At 48.3% G+C, this 24777-nt stretch overlaps 1 protein-coding gene across 1 annotated transcript in view; it reads left to right on the top strand.

Moving 5' to 3' along the window:
* The window catches only part of C3 (complement C3), a 36456-nt gene extending 11944 nt beyond the window's left edge, over positions 1-24512 (top strand). The window contains exons 18-41 of the mRNA XM_043466385.1: positions 1157-1268; positions 1554-1639; positions 6061-6203; positions 6301-6513; positions 8963-9029; positions 9130-9216; positions 9939-10142; positions 10727-10802; positions 11059-11218; positions 12196-12294; positions 15716-15872; positions 17487-17650; positions 19116-19274; positions 19422-19481; positions 19604-19694; positions 19835-19886; positions 20435-20522; positions 20646-20732; positions 22516-22621; positions 23045-23134; positions 23313-23396; positions 23874-23957; positions 24094-24229; positions 24311-24512. Of these exons, the coding sequence (XP_043322320.1) occupies positions 1157-1268; positions 1554-1639; positions 6061-6203; positions 6301-6513; positions 8963-9029; positions 9130-9216; positions 9939-10142; positions 10727-10802; positions 11059-11218; positions 12196-12294; positions 15716-15872; positions 17487-17650; positions 19116-19274; positions 19422-19481; positions 19604-19694; positions 19835-19886; positions 20435-20522; positions 20646-20732; positions 22516-22621; positions 23045-23134; positions 23313-23396; positions 23874-23957; positions 24094-24229; positions 24311-24452 (2747 nt within the window). The 3' untranslated portion in view covers positions 24453-24512. The remainder of the gene's footprint in view (positions 1-1156; positions 1269-1553; positions 1640-6060; positions 6204-6300; positions 6514-8962; positions 9030-9129; positions 9217-9938; positions 10143-10726; positions 10803-11058; positions 11219-12195; positions 12295-15715; positions 15873-17486; positions 17651-19115; positions 19275-19421; positions 19482-19603; positions 19695-19834; positions 19887-20434; positions 20523-20645; positions 20733-22515; positions 22622-23044; positions 23135-23312; positions 23397-23873; positions 23958-24093; positions 24230-24310) is intronic.
* The last annotated feature ends 265 nt before the right edge of the window (positions 24513-24777 follow it).

Genomic DNA, 24777 nt, shown 5'->3' with positions numbered 1-24777 from the left:
TTACACACACATGGATGACTCCCCCGCCCCCCAGCATTTTCTCATTTCTTTAGCCAACTGGGGGTGATACAGAGGGTTGATTAAGACTTAGTATCCCAAAGGCACTCTGATAGATTATTCCAGAGTATTGGGCTTCCCTTGTGGCTCAGCTGGTAAAGAATCTGCCTACAATGCGGGAGACCTGGGTTTAATCCCTGGGTTGGGAAGATCCCCTGGAGAAGGGAAGGGCTACCCACTCCAGTATTCTGGCCAGGAGAATTCCATGGACTGTATAGTCCATGGGGTCGCAAAGAGTTGGACACGACTGAGCGACTTTCACTTTCTTCACTTTTATGTGTGTTTTTAAGTATCTATGGAATTCCACCTACTTTGTGGTTAGGCAGAAAAGTGGAAGTGTTAATCACTAAGAGTCTGACTCTTTGTGACTCAATGGCTGTAGCCCACCAGGTTCCTCTGTCTATGGGATTTCCCAGGCAAGAATACTGGAGTGGGTAGCCATTTCCTCCTCCAGGGGATCTTCCCAAACCAGGGATCGAACCTGTAACTCCTGCATTGACAGGCAGATTCTTTACCATCTGAACCACCAGGGAAGCCCCAAAACCAAATTAAAATATGTTCATCATTTTTTGAGGAAAGCCCAGCCAGGATTGAACTCTATTCTAGCCAACTTTGTGTACTTGCTGATGGGGTCAAGATGACTTTTAAAGGCCACTGTCTCTTTGGCAATCTCCATCAAGTCCGGGGAATCTCTCAGCTAGCCTCATTGTTTTCAGGATAGATTAACCATCACATGGCTAACATAACGCAGCAGGCATGGGCCAATGATGCTTTTAGAGGCTCATTCATGCAAACGTTTTCATTCCCTTGAAAATCAAAGAAGGGGGGAAAAAAATCAACCCGATGCAGTGTGGCTTATTTTCACCTTTATACCTTTATACCAACCTGGTTGTAAAATATGACTTTTAATATTTTTTTTAATGGAGAAAGGAGCCTCTAAAAGGGGCAAATGTGCCTAGGATCCCTGGAAGTGATCATGTGACCTTGGGTGTGTCCATGCTAGGAATCCCTTCAGGGGATTATAAAGATAAATATCTAAAAGGGACCGTGGAGGGAGCAGGAGGGGGGAATTCAGTCTGTTTTAACCCCCCACCCACAGGTGACCTGGATGATGAAATAATCCCAGAGGAAGACATCATTTCCCGAAGTCAATTCCCCGAGAGCTGGTTGTGGACCATCATTGAGGACTTTAAACAAGCAGACAAAAATGGGTAAGGCTGGGATGTCCCCACTTCAACCTATCCCCAGGCCAGCTTCTACGATCACCCCAGATTGGACACTGCATTTGCATGCACCTCAAACCCCCTTCTTTTGTGGAATCATGGTGGAAGCACACAGTCCAACCTAGAAAAATCGAGTTGGGGCTACCTAAATGTACCCACCTCCAGCCCCCTTCCAACCCTGTCCCTTGGGGCCCCTCCCTACCTGCTCTCCCCCTGCGCCCTGCTAGAAGTCTTCTCCTAATGCCCCCCCCCCCCCAATTCTCCCTGGACCAGAATCTCCACGAAGCTCACGAACGTGTTTTTGAAAGACTCCATCACCACCTGGGAGATTCTGGCCGTGAGCTTGTCGGACAAGAAAGGTGAGAGAGGATGGTGGTCCGGTCCTCAGAGGCCGGGACCCCAGATCCCCCGAGCATTTTCTCATTCCATCCTGACAGATCTTTGTTTCCTGGTGGCTAACACTTTGCCCTGGTTACTAGAGAGGGATTAGAGTGCAGAATGTGAGTGACATTGTGATTTGGTAAATAGACTTTATTTTTAGTGCAGTTTTAGTTCAGAGCACGGAGAAGGCAATGGCACCCCACTCCAGTACTCTTGCCTGGAAAATCCCATGGACGGAGGAGCCTGGTAGGCTGCAGTCCATGGGGTTGCTGAGCGTCGGACACGACTAAGCGACTTAACTTTCACTTTTCACTTTTCACTTTCATGCATTGGAGAAGGAGATGGCAACCCACTCCAGTGTTCTTGCCTGGAGAATCCCAGGGACGGCTGAGCCTGGTGGGCTGCCATCTATGGGGTCGCACAAAGTTGGACACAACTGAAGTGACTTAGCAGCAGTAGCAACAGCAGTTCAGAGCAAAATTAAGAGGATGGTGCAGAGACTTCCTATGTACCATTTCCCCCACCACATCCACAGCCTCCCTCAGCATCAACATTGTAACAGTTGATGGACACATCATTATCTTTGCTAGTTCTTAGCTGATATTAGGGCTCACTCTCCGTGTCATATGTTTCTGTGGGTTTGGACAAATGTATAAAAACACACAGGCTTCCCAGGTGGTGCAGTGGTAAAGAATCTGCCTGCCAAGGCACCAGATGCAAGAAAGGCAGGTTCGACCCCTGGATCAGGAAGATCCTCTGGAGTAAGAAATGGCAACTCACTCCAATATTCTTGTCTGGAAAATTTCATGGATGGGCTACAGTCCATGGGGTCATAAAGATTTGGACACGCCTGAGTGAGCACACACATGCATAAAGACGTATATCCACCATATCATATAGAATTATTTGCGATATGATATATTATTCTATAATATCACATAGAATAATTTGCCACAAGAACTTGGTAGGGGTGATATTGCCATGGTAGTGAGTAAGGCAATTAAGAAAAAAATAAAAGAGGAAGCGGGATGAAGTGAGTGATCGAAACATCAGTGGGTAGGCTATGAAACACAACAAAAAGGTATATGCATCCCCTCCCCCCGCCACTGCCACCAAGGGCTGCGTGTGAGACCTTGACAAACCCTAGTCAAGTATGAATGATTTAGAGCTGGTCTGGGAGTGGGGCAAGGAAAGTGAGGCACTGACTTTGAATGCAAAATTAAGTGGGTGCCAAAAAACTCGGTCATCAAGATAAATTGTATTTTCATGCAATAGTTTTTTAAAAAATCAAAATGAATGCCAAAAAAAAAAAAAAAACACCTGTGATGTACAAAATACTCAGATTCTAAATAAAGACCAGCACTGTGTTGAGCCCTGTTGGAGCTTGAGGCCAAAGGAAAGATGTTTCATATACATATTTTCTGTCCATTTTAAAGGTTATTTTTTTCCCCAGAGCATTAAAGTAGTTGAAAAACTATTAAAAACAGTAAAAAAAAACAAAACAAAACAAAAAGATGTATTAAAACTCACAGCATTTAGTGTATTTCATTTATACCACACCCAGTTACTCTAGTATAAGTTTATTTAGTTATAATTTATCATAAGTTATACTTCAGTGTCATTTTACTTTCCTGGCTTCAAAACTTTTAAAATCTGCTTCTTTGCTTGTCTTGCTTTTCATGAAAGGAATTGTGATTTTCTGATAATTTCTCTTGAACAAGTGATGATGGCAGATGAAATCATATATGCAAGGCACATAGTTTTCCTTCTGCCTGGGACTCCAAAGTCACTCAGCACAGTTCTAGTTTGGGGTCCCCATCCCTGTTTCAAATCAGGGCATCTTCATATTTGCCTGTTGTACATTTCTGTATACCACGGTTCTGTTTGAGGTTTCCTTTACCTAAAAATGTTCCTGCAGCTTGAAAAAAAAAAAGTTAAAAACTACCATTAGACCCTTGCCCCCTAAGCGTGTTCCCTGGACTAGTTGCAATCTGGTAAAGGAGCTTTACCTGGGAGTTTGTTAGACATTCAGTTTCTTTTTTTTTTTTTTAACTTTTTTATTTTATATTGAAGTATAGCCGATGAACGGTGTTGTGATAGTTTCAGGTGGGCAGTGAAGAGACTCAGCCATACATATCCATGTATCCATTCTCCCCCAAACTCCCCTCCCATCCAGACTGCCACAAAACATTGAACAGACTTCCCTGTGCTATACAGTAGGTCCTTATTTGTCGTCCATTTAAAATATAGCAGTGTGTATAAGACATTTAGGCTTCCTTTATGGCTCAGTAAGTAAAGAATCTGCCTGCAATGCAGGAGACCTGGGTTTGACCCCTGGGTTGGGAAGATCTCCTGGAGAAGGAAATGGCAACCCATTCCAGTATTCTTGCCTGGAGAATCCCATGGACAGAGGAGCCTGGCAGGCTACAATCCATGGGGTCGCAAGAGTTGGACATGACTTAGTGACTAAACCATCACCATAAGACATTCAGAAATCTTGTACTCCTGACCTGCTGAGTCAGACATGTATTTTGTTACATGATTCCTGGGAGATCTGTATGGCCATGAATGTTAGGAAACGTCTTCCCTCCACCAGCATTTCTCAACCTCCTCATTGATGTGATTCTGGGCTGGGTCACTCTATGTGGCAGGAGACTGTCCTGTACGATAGAAGATGTTGATAATCTTCATGGTCTCTATCTGCTAGATTCCAGGAGCAACCCATTCTCCTAGTTGTGCCATTCAAAATGTCCCAGGGGAGCTGTGCAGAATCCCTGTGGTTTTTACATCTTGCCTGTGACATCTTTTTAATATCATTAACTCATTGAATGCTCACAACTACCCTATGAGATTACCATGAATGAGAACACTGAAGCCAGGGAAAGAAGGTGACTTTTCCAGGGTCACCAATGAATGAAAATTTTAGGAATCCAAGCTTCAAAATAAACATTGTAGCCTTGTAACCAATAGAATGGGGCTTCCTGGGTGGTGCTAGTGGTAAAGAACCCACCTGCCAATGTAGGAGACATAAGAGATGCGGGTTCAATCCCTGGGTCATGAAGATCCCCTGGAGGAGGAAATGGCTTCCCACTCCAGTATTCTTGCCTGGAGAATCCCACAGACAGAGGAGCCTGGTGGGCTACAGTCCAGAGTGTTGCAAAGAGTCAGACACAACTGAAGCAACTTAGCATGCATGCAACCAATAGAACTTGAAAATTTTAGTCTTAAGAGATCTTGTGGGGTAAAGAAAGAGTATCGTTAAAAGTGGGGCACTTCCCAAGCCCAAGTCCCTGAGTCCAAATCCCACATCTTTCTCTGGGCAGCTGTGTGGCCTTAATCAAGTTACTCAGCCTCTTTATGCTTATCCATAAAATGGGCACAACCGAAAGAGTAACTATTCAAAGTGTTGGGATTTTATAATAGTTATAATAGTGCCGGCCACGTTGTACATGTTCAATGAGTGTAAAGTATTATTTTTATTATTGGAGTTGAGCATATTTTAGGGGTCAAAGAGTAACTGCCTTTTGGAGATGTATAGACGCCTCCTTAAATGACACAGATCAGGTATCAGAAGTCAATTCTTTTTTAAAAGATATTTCTTTTTATTTATTTATTTGACTGCACTGGCTTTTAACTGTGTCATATGAGATCTAGTTCCTTGACCAGGGATCAAAACTGGGCCCCCTGAATTGGAAACCCAGAGTCTCAGCCACTGGACCACCAGGGAAGTCCCTTTTTTAAAAATTGAATTATGGTTGATTCACAGTGTTGTGTTAGTTTCTGGCTTAGTCATTTCTTTCTAAGAGATTTTCTTTTTGTCTACACCATGCGACTTGCAGGATCTTAGTTCCCTGACCAGGGACCAAAACCCCCCAGCCCCCAACCCCTGCCACGATGTTACATCCATGTATGAGTGCTTAGTGGCTCAGTCATGTCCAACTCTGAGACCCCACGGACTGTAGCCGGCCAGGCTCCTCTGTCCACAGGATTTCCCAGGCAAGAATCCTGGAGTGGGTTGCCATTCCCTTCTCCAAGGGAATCTTCCTGACCCAGAGTTCGAACCCAGGTCTCCTGTGTTGCAGGCAGATTCTTTACTATCTGAGCCACCAGGAAAGCCCCCGTATTATGTCTATGGGCTTCTGCAAAGACCTGGGGATAGCTCCCGCGGTCAAGTGTAAGCATTGAGACGTTGGTAGGGGCAAGAATTCGGACCCAGTCCACCCTGCCCAGTCCCCTAACCCGTATTATGTCTATGGGCTTCTGCAAAGACCTTGGGATAGCTCCCGCGGTCAAGTGTAAGCACAGAGACGGTGGTAGGGGTGAGAATTCGGACCCAGTCCACCCTGCCCAGTCCCCTAACCCCACTCCTGACACTCTGTTCTGTTTCCACTCCGGGCAGGGATCTGTGTGGCTGACCCCTATGAGGTCACTGTGATGCAAGATTTCTTTATCGACCTGCGTCTCCCCTATTCGGTGGTGCGCAACGAGCAAGTGGAGATCCGAGCGGTCCTCTACAACTACCGGGAGGCGGAAAATCTCAAGGCGCGTCCCTGGTGCAACAGAGGCATGGAGGGTGCGGGGACTTGAGGGAGCGAGTCTGTGGCATGTTCTCCCGACCCATCCTCTCTCTCCCTGGCAGGTGAGGGTGGAATTGCTCTACAATCCAGCCTTCTGTAGCCTGGCCACCGCCAAGAAGCGCCACCAGCAGACTCTAGTGATCCCAGCCAGGTCCTCGCTGGCGGTGCCTTACGTCATTGTGCCCCTGAAGGTCGGCCTCCACGAGGTGGAGGTCAAGGCTGCCGTCTACAACCACTTCATCAGTGATGGTGTCAAGAAGACCCTGAAGGTCGTGGTGAGTCCTTGGGGTACCTGTTGCCCCTTGTCCTTCAGGAGAGGCTCCTGTTCGCCCTGTGCTGTCAACCCAACTTGGAGACCCAGGCCCACCATAGGAGATTCAGGAGCTCTGGAAGTTTGGAAGGAGGGCCAGGATTAGGGTAAGGCAAGTGAGGCGTTATTCTTGAGCACAGAATTTTTAGCAGACACCCGAAAACTCAGAGATCAATAATATTTTTTCATTAAAACATTTTAATATCAAATATGACATCTTGTAACATTTTAGCACAGGCGTTTTCTTCTGACTTTAAAAATCTTGGGGGCAGTTCCCTGGTGGTCCGGTGACTAGGACTCAGTATTTTCACTGCTGTGGCCCTGGGTTTGATCCCTGGTCTTGGAACTAAGATATCATAAGCCACACAGCTCAGCCAAATAAATCAATAAATTTAAAAATCTTGAGAAAATATATTTCACAGAGCAAATATTGCAAAGGAATAATATACAATTGCAAGAATTAGGACATTTCTTCTTTACCTATGATTCTTACCCTTAAAATATGCACTGACACCCAACAAAAAAGAAGACCCATGGGAAAAAAAAACTCAACCCAGAAAAAAAGAACTATGCATTAACAGTCATATTTCTGTTACTGTTTCCTATAGTGTTGAACATTTTCAAATATAATAGACAAAATCATCAACCAAAATGAAAGGATTTTAGCACCTTTCATGAATATTTTAAAGCAAAACATAAGATCATAAACAAGATCAAAAATATTTTAATGCAATATTTAAGAAATCAAAATTCATTCCAAAAACTCCTGCAATATACAAAATACCAAATTTTAGAGACAAATTTGATGGTGTCAAACCATGTCATATTGACGCCCAAAGCAAAAGAAAACTGAGTTGGGCCTGTGTATATTTTTTATTGGTCATTTTTTCCCAAAAAGCATTACAGTAGTTGAAAAAATATTGAAACATGGAAAACCAAATGTATCAAAACTGACAGTAAGATTTCACATTGAAATGTTTTATTTATACCCAAATCATAAGTTATTATAATTTTTCTTTCCTGGCTTTAATGGAAGCAAACATATTTTTTTCAACTACTTTAATGTTCTGGAATAAATCTAACCATTAAAATAATATATTTAAAAAATTACATGAAAGTGTGTATATATAGGTGTACAAATTTTTCCTCTTGCTGTGAATCTCAATATGACTCAACACAGGCACTGGTGGGAAGAAACCAGTAGTGTGCTGGAGCCTGTGTTACCCAGCTCCCTAGATCCAGTATGTCTACCACTTCCCAAGTCTGTACTCACTCACGGTGGTAGCTTGAAATCCATCGTGGTGGAGATATTTACACCAAGGAAATTGGCAGCACTACAAATCAAGAGCTTTTCTTCCTAGAGAGCTGGATGTTACATACTGATGAATACAACATAGGAAGGAACTCAGTCTGCAAAGGAAAAGATGGGAATCACTCCAGGCAAAAGGAGAATGGGTTCTGTGAAGGCAAAAGCAGCCACTGTCCTCCATGGAGGCTTATGTGCATAAACACATGAGAGCTTGTGTTGGGCCTTTGATTCTAATTAAGATGCCCCTATTTTAATTGAGCACTTACTGTCTGCTAGGCACTGTGTTAAGTAGTTAGGTACATTCTTTCATTTATTTTTTCCTCTTTCCTTTAATACTTATTCTTGTTTACTGGCTCAAAAATTTTCTTTTACTTTTAAGTTATTTGTTTTAAAATTTTTATTTTATTTAGCCCATTAAGAGGCATTGGGTTAAAAACAGACTCTGGAGCCAGAATTAGGTTCAAACCCAAATTCTGTTCTACTTGCTTTGTGACCTTGGGCTAGTTACTTTGCCTGTATGTTCCCCAGTTCCCCCATCTTTAATATTTATTTATTTGGCTTAGTTGTGGCACAGGGATCTTCTTCTCTAGTTCTGGCACATGAGCTCAGTAGTTGCAGCACATGGGCTTGGTTGCCCCATGGTATGTAGGATCTTAGTTCCTTTACCAGGGATCAAACCCATGTACCCTGCACTGCAAGGCAGATTCTTAACCACTGGACCATGAGGAAGTCCCTCCCGCATCTGTAAAATGGGAGTGATAAAAGCGGTACCCACTCCAGTGGGTCATGGTGAAGATTAAATGAATTAACCACAGGAGAGCAATCATCTAGGCACATAGAAAGATTTCTAAAAGTTTTTACTTCTTTATTAATTTATAATTTCATTATGAACTTGCACAACAATAGGCATGAGGTAGATGTTTATATTACCTCCTTATAAAGAAGGAAGGTGAGGCACAGAGAGGTTAAGTAACTGACCTCCAGTCACACAGCTAAGATCGGGTTGAGGCCCTTATGCCTTATGCTACAGTAATCCCCAGAATATGACCGACTGTCTGTCTGTCCTCTTATTCATGCAACTCCCCCTGCCCTTAACACCATCCAGCCAGAAGGAATAAGAGTCAACAAAACTGTGGCCATTCGCACACTGAATCCAGAACATCTGGGTCAAGGTGAGTCAGCCATGGGAGAGGGAGTGAGGCCTGGGCGATGGTGATGCAGGATGGGGTGGGAGGGAGCTGGTGCCATCGGTGTATCCCATTCACCCCAAAGGCGGAGTGCAGCGTGTGGAAGTCCCAGCTGCAGATCTTAGTGATCAAGTCCCAGACACTGAGTCAGAGACCAAGATCCTCCTGCAAGGTGAGATGACCTTGGACCCCAACCCCAGGAGACCCAGAACAGTGTTGGGAAGAGAGTCATGACCCGAGAGTCGGGAGCCCAGTTCCATCTACTCTCACCCCAGGGGTATTTAACCACTGTGTCTCCTGCCTCCTCTTCAGCTGGAACCCCTCCTTGAACCACTTCATAGAAGGCTCCAGGCAGCACTTAGTTCAGCAAACAGCTTTTGCTGATAAAGAGGTTTACATGAGTAATGTAGTTCAAGAGCAGAAATTCCGGATCTAATTATCTCGAGTGGAGAACTGGGGCAAGACGGAGCTAGAAAGGCACCTTGCATCTTGACAGCTGTGAAGTTTGGGGAGGAGACCCTTGGTTTCCTCATCTGTGATAGAAGCGAATAATAGTATTGATATCTAAGGGTTGCTGGGAGGATTAAATGAGATACTAAATGGTATTCTCTTAGAACAGAGCCTGGGGAATAGCGTGAAGCCTGATAAAAGTATTCATGACTGTTGTTACCGCTGGTGGAACCACAGGAGCCAGGGCCCAGAGTTCCCCTGTGAAGCACAAGCCCAACCCCACCCCCCACAAATGCAAAGCCCCCTCCAGCCAGTCAGCCATGAAGCATCTCCATCATTCACATGCCCCCAGCTGTCCCTGACCCCTTTGGCCCTAGCTGGTCAGAGCCTGAAAAGTCTGGAAGCAGCCGTGGACTTGAGTGCCATCCTCCTGCCGGGTTACAGGGACTCCAGTGGCCCAAATGACAGAGGACGCCGTCGACGGAGAGCGGCTGAAGCACCTTATCCAAACCCCCTCGGGCTGTGGGGAGCAGAACATGATTGGTATGACGCCCACGGTCATCGCCGTGCACTACCTGGACAGCACCGAGCAGTGGGAGAAGTTCGGTGTGGAGAAGCGGCAGCAGGCCCTGGAGCTCATCAGAAAGGGTGCAAGTCCTACCCGTCCCTTAAGCCTGCTCCACCCCTGAGCCCCGCCCCTCTGTCTTTGCTCCGCCCCTGAGCCCCGCCCCCTGAGCCTGCTCCACCCGAGCCCCGCCCCTCTGAGCCTGCTCCACCCGAGCCCCGCCCCCCCTGAGCCTGCTCCACCCCTGAGCCCCGCCCCTCTGAGCCGGCTTCATCTCTGAGGCCTCGCCACTCCTGAGACCCCGCCCCTCCCGGGGTCCTGCCCCTCCTCTGAGACTGCCCCCTCGCCCTTCTCTGAGCTCCCTCTCTCGCTGAGGGCCCCTTGCCCCTGAGAGCCCATTTTGAGAACCTCTTCTCTCTGAATCCCCTCTCCTGCAAGAATTCTTTCCCCCTCTCTCTGATCTTCCCACCTTCTGAGTCCCTCTTCAGCTCTCCGTCCTCCCACGTACCCGCCCCCTACCCAGAGCCCCTCTTTCCTCTCTAGACCGCTGTCCCGCCCTTCACAGAATCTTTATCCTCTCTCTAAGCCCCTTCCCTCCCTGGAGGGTCTACACCCACCAGCCACCCCCTCCGCTCAGCCTCTGGTGACACTTCTCTCTTCCCTGCAGGGTACACCCAGCAGCTGGCCTTCAGACAAAAAAACTCAGCCTACGCCGCCTTCCTAGGTCGGCCCGCCAGCACCTGGTGAGTCTCCAGGATCAGGTTGCACATCCTCAGCCTTTCACATCCCTGAGCAGGCCCTGGATCTCGGCCTGGGGTGGTCTAGGTAGGTCTCCACCCAGAGTCAAGGTACCAGCCCGCTGAATAATCCGCATGCCACCCTGGGTTACAAGCTTGATGGAACCAGGCCAGGCCCGGCCCCACTCTGCTCATTGGTTGGCTGGGATGCCAGTCTCCGGACCCCAGAGCCAATTGGCTCACGCTCTGTACCCACCCCCAGGCTGACAGCCTACGTGGTCAAGGTCTTTGCACTGTCCGCCAACCTCATCGCCATAGACTCCAAGGACCTCTGTGAGACCGTCAAATGGCTGATCCTGGAGAAGCAGAAGCCTGATGGAATCTTCCAGGAGGATGGGCCTGTGATACACCAAGAAATGATTGTAAGAGGCAGAGATTCGGGGCAGGCCAGGGGAGAGGGCACCAGAGCATCACAGGATGGACTGGAGAAAGACGCCACCATCCACCCACTGCCCAATTCATTGCGTGCGGGGACAGGGAAATAAGGGAGCTGAGTGTCCCTCCTCCCTTGCAAAGATTGGAGACCTGCAGGATCCAGTGCAAAACGAAACCCCCTGGCTTCCGAAGTTGCTCTTAAACATAGAACTCCTTAGAGCTATGGTCCTAAGAGTGTGATCCCCAGGGCCTGCCACATCAGCAAAATTACCTGCAAGCTTTTAGAAATGCAGAATGTCAGAAATTCTTAGGCTGGACTCCAGGTGCACCGAATCAGAAGCTTTAGGGGCAATGTCTAGGAATCCGAGTTTTAACACCTCTCCACCCCCACCAGGTGTGCTCAAGTTGGAGAACTGATGCATAAGCCCGACCTTTCAGGCTTCCAGCCTCGTGGGCTTACCCACTTCTCTCCTCATTCCATCTGTACTGCCAGGAACCTTGCTCTCCTTTGCACATGCTGTTCCTCCTGCATGGCATGCTAAGCCCCACCCTCTTTGAGAGTTGACTTCTCCTCCCTGCTCAGATTGTGGCTCCAGCTGTCATCCCTCAGGGACACTTTTCCACGACTGAGTCACACTCCCATAGTCCATTCTCAATGCCATATCCACTTCTGCACAGCACTCATCACTTTCTAATTATGTATCTGTTGATGAGCTGGTTGGTTCCTATCTGTCTTCCCTAGAAGACTGCGAGGGCTGGGGCTAGAATCTGGTCTTCATCCAACATCTCATCCACAGCACCAGCAACAGTTCCAGGATGAATGAATGAATACTAAAGAGCCTGGCCCTTCTGGAGAGACACTGGGGAGAGACCCAGCCCTGCCTTGATCCACTGAGCCTACAGGGGGCGTAGGTTGACATGTGAAGACATTGGTGACCCTGTCTTTGCTTCCATGCTTCTCTAGGGTGGCTTCAGGGACACCAGGGAGAAAGATGTGTCCCTTACAGCCTTTGTTCTCATCGCGCTGCATGAGGCTAAAGACATCTGCGAGGCACAGGTCAACGTAAGTGTCCCCCACCCTCCCCTCCCCCACCTAGGACACACCCGCCTGAGGTGAGATGTTGCTTTCAGGCCATTTCCAGTTCTCCCAGTGCACTAACAGTCACCCCAGTGGCCATAATAGTGTCCAACATTTATCTGGCAATTAACTAAGATCCCAGGTGGCTCAGTGGTAAAGAATCTGCCTGCAATGCAGGAGACGTGGGTTTGATCCTGGGCCGGGAAGGTCCCCTAAAGAAAGAAATGGCAACCCACTCCAGTATTTTTGCCTGGGAAGGTCCATGGACAGAGGAGCCTGGCAGGCTACAGTCCATGGAGTTGCAAAAGAGTTGGACACGACTGAGCGACTAAACAACAAAACAAGAGTCTCATATGTTTAATTCCTGTAATCCTTGTAACAGCCCAAGAGGTAGGCTACTCTTATTGCCCCCAGTTTACAGAAGAGATAACTGAAGCACAGAGAAATCAAAGATTGGGTGTTTTCTGCCTGCTTTACCATTTTCAGAGAGTTGTAGCCAAACCCAACAAAAAGCCCCTTCAGCTTGCTTTCCACGAGACTCCTACATTCATATTCCTGTGTGTTAGTCAGTCAGTCATGTCCAACTCTGCGACCTCATGAACTATAGCCCGCCAGGCTCCTCTGTCCATGGGTTTCTCCAGGCAAGAATACTGGAGTGGGTTGCCATTCCCTTCTCCAGCGGATCTTCCTGACCCAGGGATCAAAACTGGGTTTCCTGCATTACAGACAGATTCCTTACCATCTGCGCCACCAGGGAAGCCCTACATATGCTTATGGCTTCCCTAAAGAAAACTGAGGACACAGAACTAAAAATGGAAGGAAAATCTTTCCTGGAGATCTTTAAGGGGATTCTTAAAAGGGTCCATGTCCATGACCCCAAAGGATTACCCAGTGGCTCAGTAGTAAGAATCCACCTGAAGTGCACAGGAGACGCAAGAGACGTGGGTCGGTCCCTGGATTGGGAAGATCCCCTGCAGTAGGAAATAGCAACCCACTTCAGTATTCTTGCCTGGGAAATCTCATGGACAGAGGAGCCTGGCAGGAAACAGTCCATAGCGTCTTCCATAGGGTCACAAAAGAGTTGGTCACAACTGAGCATGTGTGATCCCAGAAGGGAAAGAATTAATAATGTTGGCTTTTTGCTGTCCCCTATTCCTCTAGTTTTGGTTCTGAAGCAGAGAAGCTTAGAAAGACAGGCTCCTGAGAGCCTGTAATCACTCTGTCTGCTTTGCTCTGGGGTTTTGAGAATGGGTTGTTTGACTTTTAGTTTCCCTAGTGGGGGACTTCCAGAGAAGGCAATGGCACCCCATTCCAGTACTCTTGCCTGGAAAATCCCATGGATGGAGGAGCCTGGTAGGCTGCAGTCCATGGGGTCGCACAGAGTCGGACACAACTTAAGCGACTTAGCAGCAGCAGCAGCAGTGGGGGACTTCAGGATCTCCCTTTCAGCCAGATGCTTCTTCCTTCTCAGGGCCCCAGAAAAGAGATGGAGGGGAGGGGGCTGCTACCATTAATGCTGGTGACCTTTAAATCAGGTTTTCCTGGTTCCAATCTTGGAGATTTGAGAGAAATTATAGTAGAAAAAAGCACCAGGACTGTGGGGTCAGACAGCACTGACCTCAAATCCTGATGCTCATGTACACTTTGTCAGGTCTTATGTGTGCATTTGTAAAATAATAATTTTTGCATTTTTTAGGACTCTCTGAGTTGTCTCAGAGGCCACATGTGTGTCCTAGTTGTCATATGTGTGACTAGGTTGTGCAAAAATAAATGGGAAATTTATTTTAGGAATCTAAGAATTTTTAGAGTTCAAAAATGAAAGTAGGAATCTGGTGGTCCAGTGGTTAAGACTCCTTGTTTCCACTGCAGGGAGCATGGGTTCATCCCTGGTTGGGGAACTAAGATCCTCTTGTCATGCGTTGCAGCCAAAAAAATTTTTAAAAATGAAAGTAGCTTCAAGGACTCTGCCAGAATGCTTTGTTCTTTATGTTCTCCCATATCTTTCAATCCCTTCTTGCCCAATAATTCACCTTTGCCTGCCACCCAACCTGCCTGACAGAATATGGCTGTCTTCCTTGAGGAAATAGACTAAGGCTAGAACTTTCGGATTCCCAGTGAAGGACTCTGATTGGTTCATCCTGGGTCAGGTGATCATCCCTGAACCAATCAGCTGAGACCAGGAAGTAGGTCTCAGTGGGCAAATATGGCTGCTTCCATTGTGTCCATGTGAATGAAAGGGAGGAGGTGTTCTTACAACAGAGGAGGATAGATGTAGGAAGGCAGTCAAAAGGGTTGTTTCTACTACAACACAACATTTTCTGCAATACAGCAACATTAAAATAAAGTATGGCATAGGTGGTGGAGCCAGACTGATGGTGTTTAAATCAATAGGATGCTACCCAGCTTGTGAAAACCAGTTGTTAAATTTCTAGGAATTTGCAAGCTAGTTGCTGAACACAATCATTGTTAAAAATTAAATCATATAAACTCACACTGCAAAGATTAAACACTGAAAACAGGTGATAAAATGTATCACTTCCTAAATATTTTGCTACTTTTATCATTATTCTTGGGGTTATTTATATCTATTGTATCTATATATTGGAAATATTATATCATTGTTGTTCCACTGTTCCTCTCTTCCCAAATCTACAGTCAGTGATGCCACATTGGTGGGTTGAAATCAGGCATGATAGTATTGACACCATGGAAATCAGCAAACACTTCAAATCATGTCTTTCCCTGGTCCCCATCTTTCTGTGTCACAGTATTTAATCTGTGCAGTAGGATAATGATGAAAGTAATGCCTGCCTCATAGGATTTTATGAGATTATATGAGCAGTTATATGACTGGGACATTGTAAGAGCTAGCTGATAATGATTGAATAAGAGGTGTTCCCTTGGTGTGCTGAATCTGGCTCATACTAGCTCATGAATGCCTGTTGGGAGTATGTCTTCCCCACTCTATGCTCAAGGACATCACAGTGGTTACTTGAAATTGACCCTGGTGGAAGTTTTTATGCCATTTTAATGGACAATTTATTGGGTTGGCAAAAGTTCAGGTTTTCTATAACATCTTACGGAAAAGCCTGAATGAACAACTAGTACCACACCCCTGGCCCCCAGCCCAGTCCTGTGCCTTCACTGGAGAGCTGGTTGTTAAATATTCACCAGCACACCACTTGGTATTTAGACACACACACCGCACCACACAGACACACACACACACAGAGCCCATAGTAGGTACTCAGCAGCAAAGCAGCTCACAATGGAAAACCCTCAAACATAGATCCAAGGCAAATAGGTGCCAAGGACAAAAGCCACCTGGTCCCAGAAAGTGATCTTCATCAGTTGCCTGTAACAGCAATGCCCCCCTGACCAAAGTACCCAATCCTCTTTGTCATAGAGCCTGGGCCGCAGCATCAATAAGGCAGGAGACTTCCTTGAAAACCACTACAGAGAGTTGCGAAGACCATATACTGTGGCCATTGCTGCCTATGCCCTGGCTTTGTTGGGCAAGCTGGAGGATGACCGCCTCACCAAATTTATGAATACAGCCAAAGGTGAGGGGTAGCCTGGAGGAGTAAGTAGGGACCCATGGCTGGGGACTGAGGGTGGCCCTCTCGAGCTGGGGTGCATGGCTTTAAGCTGCACTGGAATGGACCTCTCCAAGCTGAACTGGGATGAATGGCTCTGTGGTGTGATAATTTCTCCTTGTAAGCCACACAAGGAGGCTCACTGCATAATTCATTCAACCATGTTGAATGCTGTGTGTTGAGCACTTGCTATGACCCAGCAGTGAGGTGTGATTAAGACCATGAGCACGGACATCAGACAGATCTAAACTGAAATCCCACTCTGCCACTTTCTCACTGTCTGACCTTGTACAAGTCGCTTAACCTCTCTGGGCCTTAGTTTCCTCATCTTGAAATGATACCTAGGCCTTCCCTAGTGGCTCAGTGGTCAAGAATCTGCCTGCCAGGAGATTCTTGGGTTCAATCCTTGGGTCAGGAAGATCCCCTGGAGAAGGAAATGACAACCCAATCCAGTATTCTTGCCTGGGAAGTCCCACGGACAGAGGAGCCTGGCAGGCTACAGTTCATGGAGTCATAAAAGAGTCAGATACCACTTAGTAACAGCAACAATACTGTAATACTGTAATTATCTCAAGGGTGATTAGGATTCAGTAAAATAATACCACAGGGAATGTAGCACAGTGCCTAGCACATAGTGGGCAGTAATCATTGGTTCCAGTGATGACACTGTATCATGTTTGTGCTCACTGATAATAAGGTATCTCAAGTATCATATAAATACCAAAGTGGTTTAACACGACAAAAGTATGTTGTTGGTGGACAGCTCTCCTCCATACAGTGATGCAGGGATCCAGGTCTCTATCTTTTCATGGCTCTGCCATTCTAGGGCCTCAGAATCCTGCCCTTTCAAGCTGAAAGGGAAATAGGAAGATTGTGCAAGGGACTAGACATAGAAGAGGCCCAATCACTGCTGTGCACATTCCATTGGCCAGAGCTTAGTCATGTGGCCATATCTACCTGCAAAGGCTTCTGGGAAATGTAGTCCAACTGTGTGCCCAGGGAGAGGAAGTTATTCTCCTCTTGGTTCTCAGTGACAATCTCTGCCATCATAACTTTCTTAGGCACTTGGGACACCACCGTGAGTATAGCACAGCCCTTGCCATTATGTCCTGACACTCCAATTGAAGAAAGAAATGAGTTCATAGATTACTATAGAGTATCAGAGTGCTGGGATGGGAGAAGCACAGGATCCTTTGAGAAACAGGAGGAAGAGGGACCCCCACTCAGTCTTGGGGTGCCCACTAATTGTGCAGGGTGGGTAAGAATTAACAAAGTAAATGGAGAAAAGGTACTCTATGTAAAGGGAACAGAATATGCAAAGGCTCAGAGGTAAGAATGTGTGTTTCAAGTTTAGGAAATCTCCCACAGTGGGGCTGCAGTGCAGAACTCACATGGAGGAGTGAAGATGGATGAGGGAAGAGAATGAGGCAGGAACCAGCAGACTGAGGACCTAGAATGTGGGCCAGGACACCTGAACACCGAGAGGTCTAGGCTATGAGTGTTTTTTTCCTGAGCTTTCTCTGAGCTGTTTACAGGATGGACAGAGCAGTGAGCATTGGGGGTGGGGGGTTCTCCCTGCAGAAAAGAACCGCTGGGAGGAACCCAACCAGAAGCTCTACAACGTGGAGGCCACGTCCTACGCCCTCTTGGCTCTGCTGGCACGCAAAGACTACGACACTGTGCATCCTGTCGTGCGCTGGCTCAACGAGCAGAGATACTATGGAGGTGGTTATGGCTCCACACAGGCAAGTAGTCCACACATACTGCACCCTGGTAACTGCAGCCCAACCTCCTCTGGCCTCATTAGTCTTCTGAAGAAGGTACCGAGACCAAGAGAGGCAGTGCTTCTCTTTCATCAGCCAGGATGATTGGAATGAAGTCAAGAATCTTTTTTTTTTTTTTATTGCAAACCCATCTGTGGATTCTAGACTACATTCTGGATGCCCTGAGCTGTGTTCCAAGCCTCCCTTTCCCTCTTGGTGTCTAGATCATGTTCTCAGGGCCCAGGTTCAGGTGTGAACCTCTCTCTCCCACTGTGGGTTCTAGACCATGTTCCCAGTGCCCCATCTTACTCTGTCTCACTGGTGGGTTCTAGATCATGTTCATTTCACCAGGCCCCCAATGTTACTCTGTCTCACTGGTGGATTCTAAATTAGATTCTTAGTGAACCTACACCATTATCCAAACCTCTCTGTCCTTCTGGTAGGTTCTAGATCATGTTCGCAGTTCCCTATCTTATTCGTCTCACTTGTGGGCTCTAGCCCATGTTCATTTCACCAGGCCCCCAATGTTACCATGTCTCATCATGGGTTCTAGACCAGATTCTTAATTACTCTACAGCATTATTCAAGGGGCTTCTCTGGTGGCTCAGTGATGAAATGCTGAGTGCAAGAGACACAGATTTGATCCTTGGGTTGGGAAGATCCCCTGGAAAAGGGAATGGCAACCCACTCCAGTATCCTTGCCTGGATAATTCCATGGATAGAGGAGCCTGGTGGGCTACAGTCCATGGGGTCACAAAGAGTTGGACACAACTGAGCAACTAACACCTCACACACCATTATTCAAGCCTCTGTCTCCCACTGGTGGGTTCTAGACCACATTCTAAGTTCCATCAGGCTCCCAGTGTTACCACATCTTATTGTGAGTTCTAGACCAGGTTCTTAGTTATTCTAATCCCTGATGGGTTCTAGACCATGGGTTCAATAACCTCAAACTCCAGGAACCTCGGGCTCCAGTTTAACCACTTTTCTTTCTGGTGGGTTCTCAATCACACCCTCAGTGACACTTTGGGGTTCTAGATCAGATGCTCAGTGTTCCCGGATTCCAATTTCATTCTTTTATTTCATGAGTGGGTTCTAGACACATTCTCAGTGCCTCTACCAATGCTTGTCTTAGACTCTCTCTTCTGGATGTGTCTAGAGCACCTTCTTGGTGTGGCTGGACTTTCTGTCTTATGTCTGTACACTCTGGTGGATTCTAGCCATGTTCCCAGTGTCTCTAAGCTCTTGTCTGACCTATCTCACTCAGAGAGTTCTAGGACATGTCCTCAGTATCCAACCAGCCCCCAATCGTATTCTTACCCTCTCTGGTGGGTTCTAGTTCACTGCCTAAGTGTCCCAGGTCTGATCTGAGTCTCTTCATCCCTCAGTGGTTCTAACTACTTTCTCAGTCACCCAAATTCATCCCCTTCTCTGTCATGGGCAACAGGCCACTTTCATGGTGTTCCAAGCCTTGGCCCAATACCAGAAGGATGTTCCTGATCACAAGGACCTGAACCTGGATGTGTCCATCCAACTGCCCAGCCGCAACTCTTTGGTCAAGCATCGTATCCTCTGGGAATCTGCCAGCCTCCTGCGCTCAGAAGAGGTAAAGTCACTTGGCCACACCCTCATCACTTTCATCCTCCATGCCAGCCAGACTTTCTAGGAGGCAGGAGGGAGGGTCGATGACCATCACAAATGGGGGAAGGCTTGGTTCCAAATACTCTCTCTTCTCTCTCCCCACTCCTTGCAGACAAAGGAAAATGAGCGTTTCACAGTAAGAGCTGAAGGGAAAGGACAAGGCACCTTGTCGGTAAGGAATGGGAACCCACACCTTCTTGACCCACCACCTCCTCTAGGCCCCTGTGCTCCAATATCCCCTTTCCGTCCCAAGTCAAATGGACTGACACCTCATCTCCCCTCCCACCTCACCAGGTCGTGACCGTGTACCATGCCAAGCTCAAAGGCAAAGTCTCCTGCAAAAAGTTCGACCTCCAGGTTTCCATACGCCCAGCCCCCGAACCAGGTAAAAGGAGGAGAGACCCTATCTATTACCCTTCCTCCAACCCTGTTCTTATGTCTGCCTCCCTCCTGGATCAGAACCCAGGAACTACACCCCTCCTCCTGCCCCACCACCATCCATCCTTCTGTTTTCTGTGTTTCTAGTCAAGAAGCCTCAGGATGCCAAAGGTTCCATGATCCTTGACATCTGTACCAGGTAAGAGATGGTTCCCTGGGATTCATCTTGGCCATCCCTCTGTCTCTAGCAAGACTTCCTACAAATAATAACTGTGATGCTTAATGCTTTCTGAGAGTATATTGTGCATCTAGTCCTGTGCTGAATACAGGATAAGAAGTCCTCCCTTTGCATGGCAGTGTGAGATTAGCAACACAGTCTTGATGTCAGAACATGGTGCTGGGGGACTGGCCACGTTGAATTAGACCATGGTAACAGAATCATACAAAGTGAGACCTACGCATGTTCATTTCCTAGAACTGAGGCACAGAGAGGTTAAGTAACCCATCAGATGTTATAGAGAGCTGGGATTTGAACCCAGGCCAGTTGGGTTCCAGAACCTGAAAAATGAATCACCTTGATCATTATGTAGCTTTTCCTGTATTCCCCTTAGGAGAATGTTTCCTACATTTGAACCTCCCTCTGTGCTCCTATGTGGGAACTAGAGGCCTCAGTCTTTGATATGACCCCCTTGTCCGGGCACTGACCCCACCTTGGAGGCCAACACCGTCTCCCCCTGCCCCATCCAGGTACCTGGGAGACCAGGATGCCACTATGTCCATCCTAGACATATCCATGATGACAGGCTTCTCACCTGATATTGATGACCTCAAATTGGTATGAAGGCCTTGGGCTCAGGGGCTGGGATCCATGGGCAGGAGCCCAGGGTCTGGAAGAAACTGGAGTGGCAGGGGGAATGGGGATGCAGGAGGGATTTTTACAAACCACATCCTTCCCCAGCTGAGCAGTGGTGTCGACAGATACATCTCTAAGTATGAGATGAACAAAGACTCCAACAAGAACACACTCATCATCTACCTGGACAAGGTAAAGCTTCCACTGGGATCCTGAACCTCTACCTGGCTGACCTTTCTTTCTCCACTGGCCTCTTGCCCAGGTGGGGCCAGGGAGACAGGGTCTGGACTGCTGGGTGTGGGAGGACAGGGGCATGTAAAACAAGGCCAACCCACCTTCTGTAAGCATCTCACCTTCTGACCACTCATGTCCCAACCGCATTTTTCACTTGTTCCCTCCAGCTTCTTCTCACCAGAGTCTTAAATAACCACTGAGGGGTAAAAAAAAACCCACTTGTGGTTTAAAAAAAAGCAGTGCTTGATGGAGAGAAAGAATTTCCCTTGTTCCCCAGCCCCTAGCATTTCTCTCTTCTCTTATTTTCTCCCCATTCTTCCCTTGTTCTGTTTATTTATTTATTTGGCAGTGCTGGGTCTCCATTGTGGTGCATGGGCCCTTGATTGTGGCCTGCCACAACTACTGAAGCCACATGCCGTAACTGGAGAAGTCCACATGCCAATTTGCAGTCCGACCAACAGGGCACAAGGCTTCCCAACATTTGTTATTTGTGTTCTTTGTGATGATAGCTATTCTGGCATGTGTGGGTGCTATCTCATGGCAGGTTTTGGGGTTTTTTTTTTTTTTGGCTGAACTGGGTCTTCTTTGCTGCACATGGGCTTTCTCTAGTTGCGGCAAGTGGGGGCTATTCTTCGTTGCGGTGCGCGGGCTTCTCGTTGTGGTGGCTCCTCTTGTTGCTAGAGCATGGGCTCTAGGGCACAGGCTCAGTAGTTGCCACACATAGGCTTAGCTGCTCCACGGCATGTGGAATCTTAGTTCCCCAACCAGGGATCAAACCCGCATCCCCTGCATTGGAAGGTGGATTCTTAACCACTGGACCAGCAGGGAAGTCCCTGCCCTTGCTCTCTTTCTCTCCACTATGACTTTTCTCCAAATACATGTGTCATCACATATACACGTGCATATGTATCAATATGGGGCTTCCCAGGTAGTTCAGTGGTAAAGAATCCACCTGCCAATGCAGGAGACTCTGGTTTGATCCCTGGGTGGGGAAGATCCCCTAGAGAAGGAAATGGCAACCCATTCCAGTATTCTTGCGTGGGAAATCCCATGGACAGAAAAGAGCTTGGCGGGCTACAGTCCATGGGGTTGCAAACAGTTGGATGCCACTTAATGACTAAACAACAATGTGTCAGTACATATATGTGTGTATCTGTCTCCTTCCTCCCTCCCTCACTCTCTTTCTCCCTCTTTTCTTTCTTTCTCTCTAATTTTTCCAATTTTATTGAGATGTAATTGACATATAACAATGTGCAGTTTTAATGTGCACAGTGTAACGATTTTACATATTTATATACTGAGAAATAATTACACATAAGGTCAGTTACATCCACCCCCTACATAGTTATAATGTGTGTGTTGAGAACTTTTTTAAGACCTACTCTTTTGGCAACTTTCAAGTGTCTAATGCAGTCTTGTTAACCACAGAATGTTTTTAAGGACATCGATAGCAGTCCTTGGCCAGAGCTCAGTCACATGGCCACAAGGAACTGAAACATGCTGAGAAGTGCAAGCTAGCCTTAGCCGTGGGGGGCAGGGGGTGGTGGTGGTGGTGGGTAATGGATTTCATGAACTGCTTATTAATCTTTTGTCAAAGATTCCTGCCCACTGCCAGCACCACCACCCCACCCCCCCCATCTTCCCCACCTAGATCCCTCAGTTTCTCCACCACTTTCCAACCCCCATGCTGGACTTCCTCCCATGTCAGCCCTCCCCCGACCAACCTCCTCCTTCTTCCCAGGTCTCACACACAGTGGAGGACTGTCTGTCCTTTAAAGTTCACCAGTACTTTAATGTCGGACTTATACAGCCTGGGGCAGTCAAGGTGTACTCCTATTACAACCTGGGTGAGCAGCCATCCTAGGACCTGGGATCTGGGAGTCAGAGTCTGGGGGTCTTGGGGATCTGAGGGTTAAGAGTTTGGGGGTCCCCAGGTCTTAGAGTTAGGGGTCTGGGGTCCCCAGGTGTGGGAGTTAGGGGTCTGGGAGTTAGGGATCTGAGGGTTAAGGGTCTGGGGGCCCCAAGGATCTGAGAGCTAAGAGTCTGGGGATCCAGGAAATCTGAGGGTTAGGAGTCTGGTGGTCCCTGGGTCTGGGAGGTAAGGGCCTGGGGGGTCTCCAGATCTGGGAGTTAGGAGTCTGGGTGTCCCAGGGCTGGGGACCTGGCATCTGGAGGTCTGACCCACTGGAGTTGGATAACTGAGCCTCCAGGTGTGGTGTCTGGGGCGGAGGCGCTAGCCCTCTGACCCCTCCCCATCACCTCTGCCGCAGATGAAACTTGTATCCGCTTCTATCACCCGGATAAGGAGGACGGAATGCTGAGCAAACTCTGCCACAAAGATACCTGCCGCTGTGCAGAGGGTGAGTGCTTAGGCGCCAGGAGGGTGGCCACACCCGCTGGACCCTGGCTCCCTTGGGGTAGGGAGATGACCCAAGAGGGCTGGACCAGGGGACCGGGCGTCCCCCTGGGTGGTGGGCGCCCTGAACAGGAAGTGGGTCTTAGACCGTGTCCCCCTCCCGCCCCCCACCCACCCCTCAGAGAACTGCTTCATGCACCACCTGGACGAGGAGATCACTCTGGACGGCCGGCTGGACAAGGCCTGCGAGCCGGGCGTGGACTATGGTGAGTGGGGCCTCAGGCGAGAGGCGCGGAAAAGGCGCACACACGCATGCTTGTGTGTGAGCAGTGTGAAGGTGGGTGTGGTCCTGGCTGCGTGTGGTGACCGTGGTTGTGTGTGTGTGTGTGGTGAGGGGCTCTGATTGCACGGGGTGACATGGCCATGAGTGGGGTGGGTTTGTGGGCGTGTGTGTGACGGTGGTTGGGAGTGGATGTGGTTGTGCGTCCCGCCGTGTTGTGGGGAACCCATGGGTCACGGTGGATAGGAGTCGCTATCATCGTGCCTCCGACTTTGGTTGCGGAGGTCTCTGATTGTGTGCATGGCTATGAGTGGAGCCCGGCGTGTTAGACTGCGGTGAGGCGGGTGGCTAGCAGGGACGTGAGCATGCCTGGCTGTGATCATCGCTTGGGAGGAGCCAGGTGAGGGTGCCCCACAGACAGCCCTGCCCAGGACGACCCGCTGTCCTCCACACCCCTCAACAGTGTACAAGACCAGACTTGTCCAGAAGAAGCTGGAAGATGACTTTGACGAGTACATCATGGTGATCGAGCAAATCATCAAATCGGGTTGGTCCTGTGTCTACTGTCTTTCTACCTCTTCCTTCCCCCAGCCCCTCCCCTTCTCCCCCCCCTCCCCCCAGCTTCCCTTGCCCTCCCCACCCTCTCCCTCCCCCAGCTCAGCTTCCCTTTCCCTCCCCTCCAGGCTCCGACGAGGTGCAGGTTAACCAGCAGCGCAAGTTCATCAGCCACATCAAGTGCAGGGAAGCCCTTAAACTGAAGGAGGGAGCACACTACCTCGTGTGGGGCGTGTCCTCTGACCTGTGGGGCGAGAAACCCAAGTGAGTTCCCGCCCCCTGCCTTCCAGAGGCCACCTCCTCCCACCCTCCCCGCCTGCTCCTGACCCCTCTGTCTTCCCTCAGCATCAGCTACATCATCGGGAAGGACACCTGGGTGGAGCTGTGGCCCGATGCTGAAGAATGTCAGGATGAAGAGAACCAGAAGCAGTGCGAGGACCTGGCCAACTTCACGGAGAACATGGTCGTCTTTGGCTGCCCCAACTGATCCCACACACACACCCTCACACACACACTGTCCACCCAATAAAGCTCCACTTCTATTTTACATGTCTCCCACAGTCTGGAGGTCTTTGAGAGGGGGACAGAAGCAGCTTCGACCCCCCACTGCCTCACTTGCCGCTCAGCTCCATCCTACGGGAACTTGACCTGATTCCCACTTCACTCCCTCCTGCAGTTCACCTTCATGTTCACGGGCTTCCAGTGCCCATGCCTGCCTCACCTGTTCCTAACCGGAAGTGCGTATGCCTCTTCCCCACATTGCAGGCGGCTTCTTCACTGTCTGAGCCACCAGGGAAGCCCAAGAATAGTGG

The sequence above is a fragment of the Cervus canadensis genome, chromosome 4 (genome assembly GCF_019320065.1).
Source record: "Cervus canadensis isolate Bull #8, Minnesota chromosome 4, ASM1932006v1, whole genome shotgun sequence".
Classification (NCBI taxonomy): Eukaryota; Metazoa; Chordata; class Mammalia; order Artiodactyla; family Cervidae; genus Cervus; species Cervus canadensis.
Note: the sequence above shows the minus strand (reverse complement) of the source record. Positions and strands in the feature narration are given on the sequence as shown.